The sequence below is a fragment of the Hemibagrus wyckioides genome, linkage group LG13 (assembly GCF_019097595.1).
Source record: "Hemibagrus wyckioides isolate EC202008001 linkage group LG13, SWU_Hwy_1.0, whole genome shotgun sequence".
NCBI lineage: Eukaryota > Metazoa > Chordata > Actinopteri > Siluriformes > Bagridae > Hemibagrus > Hemibagrus wyckioides.
In genome coordinates this window covers 19,000,013-19,017,782 of record NC_080722.1, presented here as the reverse complement: position 1 = coordinate 19,017,782, position 17,770 = coordinate 19,000,013, and the positions used below count along the sequence as shown (strand labels likewise).

At 43.8% G+C, this 17,770-nt stretch overlaps 1 protein-coding gene across 3 annotated transcripts in view; it reads left to right on the top strand.

Annotated features, from left to right (window-relative positions):
* Nucleotides 1-16,047, top strand: part of grid1b (glutamate receptor, ionotropic, delta 1b) — a 380,520-nt gene extending 364,473 nt beyond the window's left edge. Inside the window, exons 15-17 of one of the 3 annotated variants that reach the window (XM_058406709.1) lie at nucleotides 10,602-10,848; nucleotides 11,666-11,804; nucleotides 15,320-16,047. In XM_058406709.1, the coding sequence (XP_058262692.1) occupies nucleotides 10,602-10,848; nucleotides 11,666-11,804; nucleotides 15,320-15,723 (790 nt within the window). In that variant the 3' untranslated portion in view covers nucleotides 15,724-16,047. Of the gene's footprint in view, nucleotides 1-10,601; nucleotides 10,849-11,238; nucleotides 11,809-15,319 lie in introns of those variants that run through there. The other 2 variants (XM_058406710.1, XM_058406711.1) reach the window with 2 other exon arrangements.
* Nucleotides 16,048-17,770: the final 1,723 nt, after the last annotated feature.

Sequence of the window (17,770 nt, the reverse complement as noted above, 5' to 3'; positions counted from 1 at the left end):
GGTGTAACAGTCTGGTGTGTAACAGTGTGATGTAGGTCAGTGTGGTGTGTAATAGTCTGGTGTGTAACAGTGTGATGTAGGTCAGTGTGGTGTGTAACAGTGTGATGTAGGTCAGTGTGGGGTGTAACAGTGTGATGTAGGTCAGTGGGGGGTGTAACAATGTGATGTAGGTCAGTGTGGTGTGTAACAGTGTGATGTAGGTCAGTGTGGGGTGTAACAGTCTGGTGTGTAACAGTGTGATGTAGGTCAGTGTGTTGTGTAACAGTGTGATGTAGGTCAGTGTGGGGTGTAATAGTCTGGTGTGTAACAGTGTGATGTAGGTCAGTGTGGTGTGTAACAGTGTGATGTAGGTCAGTGTGGGGTGTAACAGTGTGACGTAGGTCAGTGGGGGGTGTAACAGTATGATGTAGGTCAGTGTGGTGTGTAACAGTCTGGTGGGTAACAGTGTGATGTAGGTCAGTGTGGAGTGTAACAGTGTGGTGTGTAACAGTGTGATATAGGTCAGTGTGGTGTGTAACAGTGTGATGTAGGTCAGTATGGTGTGTAACAGTGTGATGTAGGTCAGTATGGTGTGTAACAGTGTGGTGTAGGTCAGTATGGTGTGTAACAGTGTGATGTAGGTCAGTATGGTGTGTAACAGTGTGATGTAGGTCAGTGTGGTGTGTAACATCCTGGTGTGTAACAGTGTGATGTAGGTCAGTGTGGGGTGTAACAGTCTGGTGTGTAACAGTGTGATGTAGGTCAGTGTGGTGTGTAATAGTCTGGTGTGTAACAGTGTGATGTAGGTCAGTGTGGTGTGTAACAGTGTGATGTAGGTCAGTGTGGGGTGTAACAGTGTGATGTAGGTCAGTGGGGGGTGTAACAATGTGATGTAGGTCAGTGTGGTGTGTAACAGTGTGATGTAGGTCAGTGTGGGGTGTAACAGTCTGGTGTGTAACAGTGTGATGTAGGTCAGTGTGGTGTGTAACAGTGTGATGTAGGTCAGTGTGGGGTGTAATAGTCTGGTGTGTAACAGTGTGATGTAGGTCAGTGTGGTGTGTAACAGTGTGATGTAGGTCAGTGTGGGGTGTAACAGTGTGACGTAGGTCAGTGGGGGGTGTAACAGTATGATGTAGGTCAGTGTGGTGTGTAACAGTCTGGTGTGTAACAGTGTGATATAGGTCAGTGTGGTGTGTAACAGTGTGGAGTGTAACAGTCTGGTGTGTAACAGTGTGATGTAGGTCAGTGTGGTGTGTAACAGTGTGATGTAGGTCAGTGTGGGGTGTAACAGTCTGGTGTGTAACAGTGTGATGTAGGTCAGTGTGGGGTGTAACAGTCTGGTGTGTAACAGTGTGATGTAGGTCAGTGTGGTGTGTAACAGTGTGATGTAGGTCAGTGTGGTGTGTAACAGTCTGGTGTGTAACAGTGTGATGTAGGTCAGTGTGGGGTGTAACAGTCTGGTGTGTAACAGTGTGATGTAGGTCAGTATGGTGTGTAACAGTGTGATATAGGTCAGTCTGGTGTGTAACAATCTGGTGTGTAACTGTGATGTAGGTCAGTGGGGGGTGTAACAATGTGATGTAGGTCAGTGTGGTGTGTAACAGTGTGATGTAGGTCAGTGTGGGGTGTAACAGTCTGGTGTGTAACAGTGTGATGTAGGTCAGTGTGGTGTGTAACAGTGTGATGTAGGTCAGTGTGGGGTGTAACAGTGTGACGTAGGTCAGTGGGGGGTGTAACAGTATGATGTAGGTCAGTGTGGTGTGTAACAGTCTGGTGTGTAACAGTGTGATGTAGGTCAGTGTGGTGTGTAACAGTGTGGAGTGTAACAGTCTGGTGTGTAACAGTGTGATGTAGGTCAGTGTGGTGTGTAACAGTGTGATGTAGGTCAGTGTGGGGTGTAACAGTCTGGTGTGTAACAGTGTGATGTAGGTCAGTGTGGGGTGTAACAGTGTGATGTAGGTCAGTGTGGTGTGTAACAGTGTGATGTAGGTCAGTGTGGTGTGTAACAGTCTGGTGTGTAACAGTGTGATGTAGGTCAGTGTGGGGTGTAACAGTCTGGTGTGTAACAGTGTGATGTAGGTCAGTATGGTGTGTAACAGTGTGATATAGGTCAGTCTGGTGTGTAACAATCTGGTGTGTAACTGTGATGTAGGTCAGTGTGGTGTGTAACAGTGTGATGTAGGTCAGTGTGGGGTGTAACAGTCTGGTGTGTAACAGTGTGATGTAGGTCAGTGTGGTGTGTAATAGTCTGGTGTGTAACAGTGTGATGTAGGTCAGTGTGGTGTGTAACAGTGTGATGTAGGTCAGTGTGGGGTGTAACAGTGTGATGTATGTCAGTGTGGGGTGTAACAGTGTGATGTAGGTCAGTGTGGTGTGTAACAGTGTGATGTAGGTCAGTATGGTGTGTAATAGTCTGGTGTGTAACAGTGTGATGTAGGTCAGTGTGGTGTGTAACAGTGTGATGTAGGTCAGTGTGGGGTGTAACAGTGTGATGTAGGTCAGTGTGGTGTGTAACAGTGTGATGTAGGTCAGTGTGGGGTGTAACAGTCTGGTGTGTAACAGTGTGATGTAGGTCAGTGCGGTGTGTAACAGTGTGATGTAGGTCAGTGTGGTGTGTAATAGTCTGGTGTGTAACAGTGTGATGTAGGTCAGTGTGGTGTGTAACAGTGTGATGTAGGTCAGTGTGGTGTGTAACAGTGTGATGTAGGTCAGTATGGTGTGTAACAGTGTGATGTAGGTCAGTGTGGTGTGTAACAGTGTGATGTAGGTCAGTGTGGTGTGTAACAGTCTGGTGTGTAGCAGTGTGATGTAGGTCAGTGTGGTGTGTAACAGTGTGATGTATGTCAGTATGGTGTGTAACAGTGTGATATAGGTCAGTGTGGTGTGTAACAGTGTGATGTAGGTCAGTGTGGTGTGTAACAGTGTGATGTAGGTCAGTGTGGTGTGTAACAGTGTGATGTAGGTCAGTGTGGTGTGTAACAGCCTGGTGTGTAACAGTGTGATGTATGTCAGTATGGTGTGTAACAGTGTGATATAGGTCAGTGTGGTGTGTAACAGTGTGATGTAGGTCAGTATGGTGTGTAACAGTGTGATATAGGTCAGTGTGGTGTGTAACAGTGTGATGTAGGTCAGTATGGTGTGTAACAGTGCGATGTAGGTCAGTGTGGTGTGTAACAGCCTGGTGTGTAACAGTGTGATGTAGGTCAGTGTGGTGTGTAACAGCCTGATGTAGGTCAGTGTGGTCTGTAACAGTGTGATGTAGGTCAGTATGGTGTGTAACAGTGTGATGTAGGTCAGTGTGGTGTGTAACAGCCTGGTGTGTAACAGTGTGATATAGGTCAGTGTGGTGTGTAACAGTGTGATGTAGGTCAGTATGGTGTGTAACAGTGTGATGTAGGTCAGTATGGTGTGTAACAGTGTGGTGTAGGTCAGTATGGTGTGTAACAGTGTGATGTAGGTCAGTATGGTGTGTAACAGTGTGATGTAGGTCAGTGTGGTGTGTAACATCCTGGTGTGTAACAGTGTGATGTAGGTCAGTGTGGGGTGTAACAGTCTGGTGTGTAACAGTGTGATGTAGGTCAGTGTGGTGTGTAATAGTCTGGTGTGTAACAGTGTGATGTAGGTCAGTGTGGTGTGTAACAGTGTGATGTAGGTCAGTGTGGGGTGTAACAGTGTGATGTAGGTCAGTGGGGGGTGTAACAATGTGATGTAGGTCAGTGTGGTGTGTAACAGTGTGATGTAGGTCAGTGTGGGGTGTAACAGTCTGGTGTGTAACAGTGTGATGTAGGTCAGTGTGGTGTGTAACAGTGTGATGTAGGTCAGTGTGGGGTGTAATAGTCTGGTGTGTAACAGTGTGATGTAGGTCAGTGTGGTGTGTAACAGTGTGATGTAGGTCAGTGTGGGGTGTAACAGTGTGACGTAGGTCAGTGGGGGGTGTAACAGTATGATGTAGGTCAGTGTGGTGTGTAACAGTCTGGTGTGTAACAGTGTGATATAGGTCAGTGTGGTGTGTAACAGTGTGGAGTGTAACAGTCTGGTGTGTAACAGTGTGATGTAGGTCAGTGTGTTGTGTAACAGTGTGATGTAGGTCAGTGTGGGGTGTAACAGTCTGGTGTGTAACAGTGTGATGTAGGTCAGTGTGGGGTGTAACAGTCTGGTGTGTAACAGTGTGATGTAGGTCAGTGTGGTGTGTAACAGTGTGATGTAGGTCAGTGTGGTGTGTAACAGTCTGGTGTGTAACAGTGTGATGTAGGTCAGTGTGGGGTGTAACAGTCTGGTGTGTAACAGTGTGATGTAGGTCAGTATGGTGTGTAACAGTGTGATATAGGTCAGTCTGGTGTGTAACAATCTGGTGTGTAACTGTGATGTAGGTCAGTGTGGTGTGTAACAGTGTGATGTAGGTCAGTGTGGGGTGTAACAGTCTGGTGTGTAACAGTGTGATGTAGGTCAGTGTGGTGTGTAATAGTCTGGTGTGTAACAGTGTGATGTAGGTCAGTGTGGTGTGTAACAGTGTGATGTAGGTCAGTGTGGGGTGTAACAGTGTGATGTAGGTCAGTGTGGGGTGTAACAGTGTGATGTAGGTCAGTGTGTTGTGTAACAGTCTGGTGTGTAACAGTGTGATGTAGGTCAGTGTGGTGTGTAACAGTGTGATATAGGTCAGTGTGGTGTGTAACAGTGTGATGTAGGTCAGTGTGGTGTGTAACAGTCTGGTGTGTAACAGTGTGATGTAGGTCAGTGTGGTATGTAACAGTGTGATGTAGGTCAGTGTGGGGTGTAACAGTCTGGTGTGTAACAGTGTGATGTAGGTCAGTGTGGTGTGTAACAGTGTGATGTAGGTCAGTGTGGTGTGTAACAGTGTGATGTAGGTCAGTGTGGTGTGTAACAGTCTGGTGTGTAACAGTGTGATGTAGGTCAGTGTGGGGTGTAACAGTCTGGTGTGTAACAGTGTGATGTAGGTCAGTGTGGGGTGTAACAGTGTGGAGTGTAACAGTCTGGTGTGTAACAGTGTGATGTAGGTCAGTATGGTGTGTAACAGTGTGGAGTGTAACAGTCTGGTGTGTAACAGTGTGATGTAGGTCAGTGTGGTGTGTAACAGTCTGGTGTGTAACAGTGTGATGTAGGTCAGTGTGGTGTGTAACAGTCTGGTGTGTAGCAGTGTGATGTAGGTCAGTGTGGTGTGTAACAGTGTGATGTAGGTCAGTATGGTGTGTAACAGTGTGATGTAGGTCAGTATGGTGTGTAACAGTGTGATGTAGGTCAGTGTGGTGTGTAACAGTGTGATGTAGGTCAGTGTGGTGTGTAACAGTGTGATGTAGGTCAGTGTGGTGTGTAACAGTGTGATGTAGGTCAGTGTGGTGTGTAACAGCCTGGTGTGTAACAGTGTGATATAGGTCAGTGTGGTGTGTAACAGTGTGATGTAGGTCAGTGTGGTGTGTAACAGTGTGATGTAGGTCAGTGTGGTGTGTAACAGTGTGATGTAGGTCAGTGTGGTGTGTAACAGTGTGATGTAGGTCAGTGTGGTGTGTAACAGTGTGATGTAGGTCAGTATGGTGTGTAACAGTGTGGTGTAGGTCAGTATGGTGTGTAACAGTGTGATGTAGGTCAGTGTGGGGTGTAACAGTCTGGTGTGTAACAGTGTGATGTAGGTCAGTGTGGGGTGTAACAGTCTGGTGTGTAACAGTGTGATGTAGGTCAGTGTGGTGTGTAACAGCCTGATGTAGGTCAGTGTGGTGTGTAACAGTGTGATGTAGGTCAGTATGGTGTGTAACAGTGTGGTGTAGGTCAGTATGGTGTGTAACAGTGTGATGTAGGTCAGTGTGGTGTGTAACAGTGTGATGTAGGTCAGTGTGGGGTGTAACAGTCTGGTGTGTAACAGTGTGATGTAGGTCAGTGTGGTGTGTAATAGTCTGGTGTGTAACAGTGTGATGTAGGTCAGTGTGGTGTGTAATAGTCTGGTGTGTAACAGTGTGATGTAGGTCAGTGTGGTGTGTAACAGTGTGATATAGGTCAGTGTGGTGTTTAACAGTGTGATGTAGGTCAGTATGGTGTGTAACAGTGTGGAGTGTAACAGTCTGGTGTGTAACAGTGTGATGTAGGTCAGTGTGGTATGTAACAGTGTGATGTAGGTCAGTGTGGGGTATAACAGTGTGATGTAGGTCAGTGTGGTGTGTAACAGTGTGATGTAGGTCAGTGTGGTGTGTAACAGTCTGGTGTGTAACAGTGTGACGTAGGTCAGTGTGGTGTGTAACAGTCTGGTGTGTAACAGTGTGATGTAGGTCAGTGTGGGGTGTAACAGTCTGGTGTGTAACAGTGTGGTGTAGGTCAGTGTGATGTAGGCCAGTGTGGTGTGTAACAGTGTGATGTAGGTCAGTGTGGTGTGTAACAGTGTGATGTAGGTCAGTGTGGAGTGTAACAATCTGGTGTGTAACAGTGTGATGTAGGTCAGTGTGGTGTGTAACAGTCTGGTGTGTAACAGTGTGATGTAGGTCAGTGTGGTGTGTAACAGTCTGGTGTGTAACAGTGTGATGTAGGTCAGTGTGGTGTGTAACAGTGTGATGTAGGTCAGTGTGGTGTGTAACAGTATGGTGTGTAACAGTCTGGTGTGTAACAGTGTGATGTAGGTCAGTGTGGTGTGTAACAGTGTGGTGTATAACAGTCTGTTGTGTAACAGTGTGATGTAGGTCAGTGTGGTGTGTAACAGTGTGATGTAGGTCAGTATGGTGTGTAACAGTGTGATGTAGGTCAGTGTGGTGTGTAACAGCCTGGTGTGTAACAGTGTGATGTAGGTCAGTGTGGTGTGTAACAGCCTGGTGTGTAACAGTGTGATGTAGGTGAGTATGGTGTGTAACAGTGTGATGTAGGTCAGTGTGGTGTGTAACAGTCTGGTGTGTAGCAGTGTGATGTAGGTCAGTGTGGTGTGTAACAGTGTGATGTAGGTCAGTGTGGTGTGTAACAGTGTGATGTAGGTCAGTGTGGTGTGTAACAGTCTGGTGTGTAGCAGTGTGATGTAGGTCAGTGTGGTGTGTAACAGTCTGGTGTGTAACAGTGTGATGTAGGTCAGTGTGGTGTGTAACAGTGTGATGTAGGTCAGTGTGGTGTGTAACAGTCTGGTGTGTAGCAGTGTGATGTAGGTCAGTGTGGTGTGTAACAGTGTGATGTAGGTCAGTATGGTATGTAACAGTGTGATGTAGGTCAGTGTGGTGTGTAACAGCCTGGTGTGTAACACTGTGAGGTAGGTCAGTGGGGGGTGTAACAGTGTGATGTAGGTCAGTGTGGTGTGTAACAGTCTGGTGTGTAACACTGTGATGTAGGTCAGTATGGTGTGTAACAGTGTGATGTAGGTCAGTGTGGTGTGTAACAGCCTGGTGTGTAACAGTGTGATATAGGTCAGTGTGGTGTGTAACAGTGTGGTGTGTAACAGTGTGATGTAGGTCAGTGTGGTGTGTAACAGTCTGGTGTGTAGCAGTGTGATGTAGGTCAGTGTGGTGTGTAACAGTGTGATGTAGGTCAGTATGGTGTGTAACAGTGTGATGTAGGTCAGTGTGGTGTGTAACAGCCTGGTGTGTAACAGTGTGATATAGGTCAGTGTGGTGTGTAACAGTGTGATGTAGGTCAGTGTGGTGTGTAACAGCCTGGTGTGTAACACTGTGAGGTAGGTCAGTGGGGGGTGTAACAGTGTGATGTAGGTCAGTATGGTGTGTAACAGTCTGGTGTGTAACAGTGTGATGTAGGTCAGTGTGGTGTGTAACAGCCTGGTGTGTAACAGTGTGATATAGGTCAGTGTGGTGTGTAACAGTGTGATGTAGGTCAGTGTGGTGTGTAACAGCCTGGTGTGTAACAGTGTGATATAGGTCAGTGTGGTGTGTAACAGTGTGATATAGGTCAGTGTGGTGTGTAACAGTGTGATGTAGGTCAGTATGGTGTGTAACAGTGTGATGTAAGTCAGTGTGGTGTGTAACAGCCTGGTGTGTAACAGTGTGATGTAGGTCAGTGTGGTGTGTAACAGCCTGGTGTGTAACAGTGTGATGTAGGTCAGTATGGTGTGTAACAGTGTGATGTAGGTCAGTGTGGTGTGTAACAGCCTGGTGTGTAACAGTGTGATATAGGTCAGTATGGTGTGTAACAGTGTGATGTAGGTCAGTGTGGTGTGTAACAGCCTGGTGTGTAACAGTGTGATATAGGTCAGTGTGGTGTGTAACAGTGTGATGTAGGTCAGTATGGTGTGTAACAGTGTGATATAGGTCAGTGTGGTGTGTAACAGTGTGATGTAGGTCAGTATGGTGTGTAACAGTGTGATGTAGGTCAGTGTGGTGTGTAACAGCCTGGTGTGTAACAGTGTGATGTAGGTCAGTGTGGTGTGTAACAGCCTGGTGTGTAACAGTGTGATGTAGGTCAGTGTGGTGTGTAACAGCCTGGTGTGTAACAGTGTGATGTAGGTCAGTATGGTGTGTAACAGTGTGATGTAGGTCAGTATGGTGTGTAACAGTGTGATGTAGGTCAGTGTGGTGTGTAACAGCCTGGTGTGTAACAGTGTGATGTAGGTCAGTGTGGTGTGTAACAGTGTGATATAGGTCAGTATGGTGTGTAACAGTGTGATGTAGGTCAGTGTGGTGTGTAACAGTCTGGTGTGTAACAGTGTGATATAGGTCAGTATGGTGTGTAACAGTGTGATTTAGGTCAGTATGGTGTGTAACAGTGTGATGTAGGTCAGTGTGGTGTGTAACAGCCTGGTGTGTAACAGTGTGATGTAGGTCAGTGTGGTGTGTAACAGTGTGATGTAGGTCAGTATGGTGTGTAACAGTGTGATGTAGGTCAGTGTGGTGTGTAACAGTGTGATGTAGGTCAGTGTGGTGTGTAACAGTGTGATGTAGGTCAGTATGGTGTGTAACAGTGTGATTTAGGTCAGTGTGGTGTGTAACAGCCTGGTGTGTAACAGTGTGATATAGGTCAGTGTGGTGTGTAACAGTGTGATGTAGGTCAGTGTGGTGTGTAACAGTGTGATGTAGGTCAGTGTGGTGTGTAACAGTGTGATGTAGGTCAGTATGGTGTGTAACAGTGTGATGTAGGTCAGTGTGGTGTGTAACAGCCTGGTGTGTAACAGTGTGATGTAGGTCAGTGTGGTGTGTAACAGCCTGATGTAAAGTGCTGGGGTTCCTCTTAGTCTAGTTCCTTGATAAAAAGATTTTGTTTTAGGGGAATTGAAGCCCCTGAGTGAAAGAGGCTACATGCTATCACCCTGAGGAACAGCTGGGAGCAGCTCTGTGGCTAATAGGCCCATGAAGCAGCATGTCATCTTCTGTAGAGCGAGGGATTCATCTTACTTTCCCCCTTTCTGCCCCATCATCCTCCATTCCCACCTTGTTCCCATTTATCTGCAGCTCTCTCAGATGCTTCAGTGTGTTCATCTCAGCAGAAGAAAATTGCTTGGCTTTTTCACTCGGTAGCAGCTGATAAAGATGACGTACAGTCTCACTCGCTGTTTTTCTCGAAAGCCTCTAATTAAACAGCTCCCTTTATTTATTAATCCATGTATTATTCATTTCATTTCATGTACAATTACACATTTTTTTAAAAATTTACACTCGAGTTAGAATTTACAGTTATTTAAATGCACCAGTTTGCCAGTAGAACTTATAGAGCTGTTTTATAGACTTTGGTCATTTTCTCAGCTCTATTACAGAAAGAGTGAGTCTGCTTATCCCACTTTATAAAGACTGTCAAGTGTAATTTTACTGTGTGTGTTTACGTGTGTGGCTGGTTTAAGGCCAACATCCATTTTTTGTTTGTTTTTTTTGTTTGTTTGTTTTTGATATTATTAATTATGTCAGCTAATAATAATGGTACAATAATTTTGTCAGAAATGATCAGACTAATGCTTAAGATCATGTTTCTGTTACATTTTTATATGAAATTTGCTAAGACTAAACAAGCGGTTTAACCCTTAACCCTTAAAACGATGTGAATTTGAAGAAATAAGTAAAGGAAGTTTGTTGGAACTAAACACATTTCAAGCAATAATCTTTTGCTCCATCTGTTGAATACACACCAATTACAACGTAGAAATCTGGCATGATGAGATCATAGCTCCGCGATGTTTTGAGGAGGCCACAAAAATCCTTGTTTTTTTATTCTTTCTGAATGCAGTTTTAAGCAGATGCTTAGAGTTTTACTCGGTCTTCTTTTTCTGCCATATCATATTACACTCTGCAGCAAAGAAATGAAATCTGTTTTATTGGTTTGTGTTTTCAATCCACTGCTTTTAATTTCTCCTCAGACCTAAACACCAGTTAGAGGAGATGGTCTGTTGAAAAACTGCCAGGAGAGCACTAGAGCACTACACAAAAAACAAACAAACTGGCAACCTCAAAGTCTTATAATAATCTGAATGGGCCACTCATATAATCAAGTTAATCAGTGGTGTAAGTCGAGTCTGAATACAACGACTCTTCCTTATATAAATACTGGAGTGTCTTTTTAAGACACTTTTTAACTCTATGCTGTGAGCACATCAGTTTTGGAACGATCTTGCACTAGTTCCTACCAGCCTTCTTGCAGCAGAACACAAATGACTAATGAAATCTATTTTGTAAGAGTGTAATGGTTCTCATGCTGTTTCCTCTCAGGATCCTGGAGCTGCAGGAGAAGGGTGACCTGGATGTTCTGAAGCAGAAATGGTGGCCTCGTCAGGGTCGCTGTGACCCGGGCAGCCAGCGGGCGGCGCCGACTGATGGTCGCTCACTCAAACTGCACAGCTTCGCTGGCGTCTTCTGCGTGCTGGCCGCCGGGCTCGTGCTGGCCTGCCTGGTGGCCGCCCTGGAGACCTTCTGGAGCAGCAGCAGCAGCCACTGCCGGCGAGAGCAGCCCAAAGAGGTGACCGAGCACAGGGCCGGGAGGGCTGACGATACTGCCACACTCTACTTTACGGATCCGGCCGCAGACGCGAGCCCAGACTTAGTCGAGCTCCAGTACACGCAGCTATAGGTGTGCTCTGCTGAAATCAAAATTGGTCCCTTTCCATCTTAAAGTAATAATAAAAAAAACCCACACCATTTTGTTGCTCGTCTCGTCCACATTCCCCCTTTCACGCCAGGCACTGTGGCCTTTATTTTATTTTTCTAATACAGCACTATTGTACTTATATACAAGAACTGTAGTGCTGATTTATTTACATTTATTTGTAACCTTTTTTAAATCTGTAGTGTAGAAAGTGCTGACGTCTTATAATTCAATGCATATGTCTTTTTCTTCTCCTTCTCCCAGTCTTTATGGAATAAGATCTTAATTATTATCCTGAGACCAGAGCAGAGATTTGGAAATTAGTTGTTTTCTCATATAAAAAATATGACATTTTTCATTATTAACAATTCATATTCGCCATCATAATTAAACGATCACTTCATCCATCAAATCGGCCAAACCACTGTTTTTTACTGACGTGGGCCCGGCGTGTGCTCTTTGCCTTTCCAACTGTAAACATGTAAGCATGTAGTAGAGTCTACAGAGAGCGTGACATGGATCCATAAACTAAAGTGTGGTGAAAAAGGATGTTTGCATGGGTCAGACCCCACTGAAGCAATCAGACGTAGTCAGTCACCCCCAGTGCTTTTATATGTCAATGTGGAGAGTTGAAATTTCTCTTTACGTCTTTTTTTGTTATTCTTCTTGATATGTTTATGATCTTGTGCAGGTTACTAAGGATTACAGAGTGAGAAGGGTTTCAGATCCATTGAGATATAATGATATTGCTACTGCTTCATCGGAGGGGAGCAAGGACATTTGGACAGACAGAGAGAGAGACTGGGATGAAACAGAGGCTATTGACACAGGTCAGAATAGAACTCGTGCTGTCCGAACGGGTCGTACCTGAGGGGCGGGCAGGGGAGAAAAAACAAAACAAAAGGGGGCCATTAGAAGAAATGTGATCATACCCCTTCTTTCATTCTATTTTAGCTCCCTCTAGTCAAGAAATGTGACCTTTTGAAAGAAGTGTGATGAGAAATGCTTCACTTACCTAGAGATTAGTTGTTACTTTCTAAAAATGATCCATGTATGATCCGTGTACCAAAATCAGCCTTATAAAAACGTTGCAAAATTGAGTCTATGTCGAGATGTCAAATCATTTCCAGTAATATTATACAGTGCTATGCATAAGTATTCACCCCCTTTTTCAACATTTTGTAGTTTCAGAAGCCGGAACTGAAATGTCTTTATTCTTGGCCATTTTTAGCTGCAGGAACAGCTGGGATGTTCCTCTGTCTGACATTTTTACCTTTTCTTCAGAGCAAAACTGCTTCATCTCTGTTTGCCTGGACTGAGTGTATTTGCAGGTCATGCCACAAAATCTGAGTCAGAGTGAGGCTTCGACTGATCTGCTGGAACACATTCAGGTTTTTGCTCTCTTGGCAGTCTCAAGGTTTATCTCCGTCCTCCATCCTTTCTCTCCATCTCAACCTCAATCCTGACCATTTTCCCTGTCCCTAATTATAAAAAGCAATTACACAGCATGTCCTTCCTCCACCATGCTTTACAGTGTAGCTGTTAGGCTCATCAGAGCAGAGAATATTAATGTATTATTATTTATTTATTTATTTATTTTGGAAGCTGAATACATTTTTTTTTTATTAATAAATAATTCTGCATTCTAGGTTGAGTGCATTTCAGTTCCACAATGCGGAAAAGTTCAAGGGGTGAATTCTTATGCAAGCCGCTGTACAGGGAAATACGCACTCTAAAGCAGATCAGAAGGCGTCAAGGCGAAGATGCTCAAATGTAAAAACACTCATTTCTGTGTCTAAACTGAGAGACACTAAACACACGATATTTGATAAACACCAAAAGGGCAAAAACCATTCTCTGTGTTTTGTGTGTGTGTGTGTGTGTGTGTGTGTAAAAAGAAGACGTGAAATATGTGGGCGTAACGTATTTTGACTGTAATGTCATGAAGGCAGATTCTATAGTCAGAGACACATCTGCGGTCAATGCTACACACACACACACACACACAAAGAACTATGGAGTTAGAAATAGTGCTGGAAGTGCACAGAAAAGTGATGCGGTTTGTGCGATTGTGGAAGAGGTCAGGAGGACAGCAGGAGACATTCCACCATCTCAGACGCCAACCTTCACACATCGTGTAGAGCAGCTCCACATTTCTAATGAAAGAGACTTCTTTTTCCTTTAATGAATACAGCAGATAAGCCAATCAGCATATGAATGATGGGATGATTGACAGCTGCAGATTTGTGCTTTGAACTCTCCGATATTAACTGACCTCTCTGGAAGCCCCGCCCTTTTCCCCACCATCTCACAGTAGTAATGTTTTTTTTCTCATCTAGACTCTAGACTCTCAACTAGTTTTCCTGCTGAAGATTTGTCCGCACTTACTGATCGGAAATGGGGGATGTTTCGATTCTTGTGAAATTGACTCTCTAGCCTTATATATGTACGTAGCTAGCATCAGTTACATTTATTTATTAGAAATTCCACTGAATGCTTTGTCAGGAAATATATGAACTTTTTGTTTAAAAGAGAAACAAAAATTCTACAGTTTTGGTGAAAGTGTCATTTTGCTAAGAATTTAAATATCAGTGATCATTAGATTAGATTAGATTAGATTAGATTAGATTAGATTAGATTAGATTAGATTAGATTAGATTAGATAAGGAGTGTGTGTGTGTGTACAGGGTTTTAAGACGCTTGAAGGGAAACAGCTGTTGCTTGACAGTTTTAGTTCAGACCTAGACACTAGAAACATTTTTATTTATCGCTGTATGTTTCAGCTTTTTCTTAAACTAGGAAAGAAAGTAAATATCAGCGTAAATCTTTCTAGCCTCTCTATCCGAACTAAAACAAGCAACAAGCAACATCTTTTCCCCCCTAACTAAATGGCCTTTACCAAAACCCTCCATATAAACACACAAACACACTCCTGTTTCTACAGTACACACACACAAAGACAAACAGACACACACACACATATACACACGTGACTTACTGCTATAGACTGGCAGAACTAGGTATTGTTCCTCTTTGTGGTTTGTCAGGTCTGTTAATATCCCTGAGTCAGAGAAATAATCTGGATGGAGGAGGAATCAGGTCAGGGGTTTGAATCAGGAGCTGGACGTGGAGAGTGAGAGTTGAGATCAGGGACAGTGTGTGAGTCTGAGTTTGAGTCTGGATCTGAAATAAGAGTTGTCCTGATCAGACAGAGAGGCTGACTGGGGGAAACTGTGGGGAAACTGGTCAGGATGTGTGCACTGGTACAGAGCAGGACCGGGCACTGAACCAAAGCATTAGAATGTGACGTGATCATATCCTTTTAGTGTGTTTGTCGAGTCTGAATCATAGTTTTGATTTGTTCACTGTTTGGTTTGGATTCAACACATTGCACATAATTAATCAAACCATAAAACAAAAGAAGCAAAATGTTGTGTGAGGTGTGTGTAAGACTGAGAACGTCCTCATAAATCTCTTTCATTCACTGGCAGATATGCAAAGAGTGGGAAAAAGTTAAAGAAGCCCTTACCATGTGAGATCCTAAAAATCACGAGACAGAGCCGGCGCTAAATATATTAGAACATCATTATTTAAAAAAAGGACTTATTATGTCAAATCCAGAGTTTACTGAAGTTTCTCTTTTTGTTTTTGTTCATCAGTTCCAATCTCCAGAACACAAGCTGTTAGATAAGATGTTTGAACTGATCTCGTATTTGTGAGGTTGTCACTTGTATCAGCAAGAACACTGAGTTCAGTGACTCGGCCGTAGCGGATAACAGAATAAACAAACAAGTACAGGATAAATTACTGCATGTACAGAGTGTGTAGGACAAAAAAAGTCACGCTAATAACACAGGCTGTACTCATTTATCATTATGGCGTATAAACAAGCTCAAAGTTCTTTGCCGAAGCATAAAAGCTCTCAGTAAATCATCTCGGCAACACTGGGCCCAATTTGAGTCTAATCATAATAAAATAAAATTGCTTTTATCATCAGCCAATGATAAGGTTTTCCGAAATACAGATCCCCTGACGCTTGTTTAATTTTCTGTCCACGCTTCAGTGTTATTTCACATCTCGTACTGATCCCCAATCCTGGTCTCGCTTAGCTAACACATTTTCCTCTCCACTGGCCAAATTTGATTTCAAAGTGCACATTCTATACTTCTTCCCCAATTCGATGCTATGCAGGCAATTCCAACTGGGCCTTTTATTGTGGAACTTTGACCAACGAGAAAAACTAAGCAAAAAGAGAAAGCAAGAGAAAACAAATAGCGTGGAGCTTCAGAGTTCTCAGAAAACCTCCCTCCCTTCCCTTCTCTCTTCCTTCTCTCACCCTCTCCAGGACAAGGAGGTGAACCTGGAGCAGGTGCATCGGCGCATGAACAGTCTCATAGACGAGGACATGGCGCACAAGCAGATCCCCGGGCCATCTATCGAGATCTCTGCCCTGGACATCGGTGGCATGCAGCCGGGCCAGGCGGCACGGGAAGCTGGCCGGGATTTCGCGGGCACGGCTCTATCCGTGAGCACCTTCCTGCCAGAGCAGGCCCATGGAGTGGGCAGGACACTGGCGTCAGGGCCTGGCACTGCGCTCCCCCTGGCCCTGGGCAGCTCCACCATGCCCTCCTCCATCCAGTGCAAACACAGGGCTCCCAACGGGGGTCTCTTCCGGCAGAGCCCCGGCAAGACCCCCATGCCAATGCCCTACCCACCAGTGCCAGGAGGACCCATCCCCGAAGCCATTGAACCCACCCACAGCACGTCCATCTGAGGCCACCAGGGGCAGCTTTCCTGCGGGAAGAGGCGGGTCGTTGCTGTACCGCTGGGATTGTAATGTATAAAAAGAACAAAGAAAAAAAACACAAACACACACACACACACACATACACACATGTAAGGGTGGAGGAGATTTTTAATATAGATACAAAAAACAAAAAAGATCTTTTCTTGTAAATATTTGTAAATAACAAAAGAGCGAAGTGAGTTAAAGTGTATTTTGAATATTCTCAATTTTTGGAGTTGAGTTACAAAAACAAAACGAAAACGAACAAAAAAAAAAAAGAAGAAGAAGAAACTATAAAACGGACTTTAAAAATGACTGTTTAAATGGCTTTGTAAATTTTGTTCTCTATGGATAAAGACGCGAATTCATTGTGATTGTTTTCTAAGTGCCGAAATAAAAAAGATGTCTCTCCGCAGTTTGTTACAATTATCACACATTTCACTTCATTATGAATCATAATGAAGATTATTTCCTTATTTTTTCTTAATATGTTTTTTTTCTTTCAATCACAGTCATTCTTCGGTCTCTGAGAGCATCGTCTAAGTTCGGATATGTTCAGCTGTTTTTTTGTTTTTTTCTCTTTAACATGGTTGATGATGGATGGTTAAGCGTTAGTTAGTTCACAGTGAGGTGTACAGCGAGGCTGAAAAGCCTTGAGCACAACTTTCCTAAAGGAGAAAGCGAAGAAAGAAAAAAAAAAATCTGTTCTATTTTCTGTACGGCTGCTTGATCAATGCAAACTGTGTGTCAATAGTGATAACTTTTATTTTTCATATTTGTGTGATGATATAACATGCAGATGTACCATACAGAGATATTTTCCTTCAGAGTAAACTGCAAAGAAATGAAACGGTTTTATCGATCACAAACTCTGTAAAGACAAATATCAAATATAAAAGGGATGAAACAATACATGCTGTGATATATTTTCTTTTCTTTTTTTATTTCTTTTTTCTTCTTTGTTTCCAGAGGGAGTAAATGAGCATACAGTCCTGCGAGGAATCTGAAAATCTGATTGTGTCATTATGAAGTATTTTATTGAGGAAAATTGTGTGTTTTCTGACAGGTTCACTGACCAGACGATTCTCATTGACTTTGCATCACAATAAGACATTCCCCAGAAATATGACTCGTGTAATTGCACTTCTAGTCCTTGTCTTTTCTATGATTGTGTAATTGTTTTTGCTTTGTTTCCACCTGAGCCTGAGAATCGCTCTGTGTTTCGTTTAGAACTGCGCTTTCTCCATGCTTCATATTTAATCTCAGTAATCGCAATCGGTAGTGCTGGAGGACAGGACAGGACAGGTATCTGACCGCGGCTGTAGATAGGCGTGCTGTTATCCTGAAAGACTCCACTGACTTTCTCACGTCCAGACGTCAGATGATAAGGACACGACGAGTGGAGACGTCCTGCATCAGCGCCGCACATTCTCAGTCTCCGTCCTAGCCTGAATATCTCGTGTACGGTCGAGTAGTTTCCGATGTTAACCAAAGCGATATCACATGACACTGTGTTACACCATCAAGCTCCGTCGGTCGGTGGAGACGATGACGTCCGACCTTCTCGTAGGGACGGCTGTGTGCTCACTGCTCTTACTGCCCTGACTCCCTCACACACCAGGAGGAACAAAACAAACAAACAGATGATATTGGAAAGGAAAGGAAGAAGTCTATCATAGTGCAGTCTGTAACATTACACCAGAGGGAGACTCTTATTTTGTTTATGAATATGCTGCTTGGAGTTTCTTAATTCTTTAATAAAGAAATATGCTTTACATGGGTTTGATTGCTGCTTGATCCGTTGTGCAGTGACCAGCTGTGGAGTGATGTGACCGGACCACTGCAGGATGTGGCTTTGTCTTTTCAAACACTCTTTAAAACGGTTTCTGACTCTGACTCACACACAGTCATTTACTACACAACACTGCATTATTTTTATACACAACACTGCATTATTTGAATACACAACACTGCATTATTTGAATACACAACACTGCATTATTTGAATAC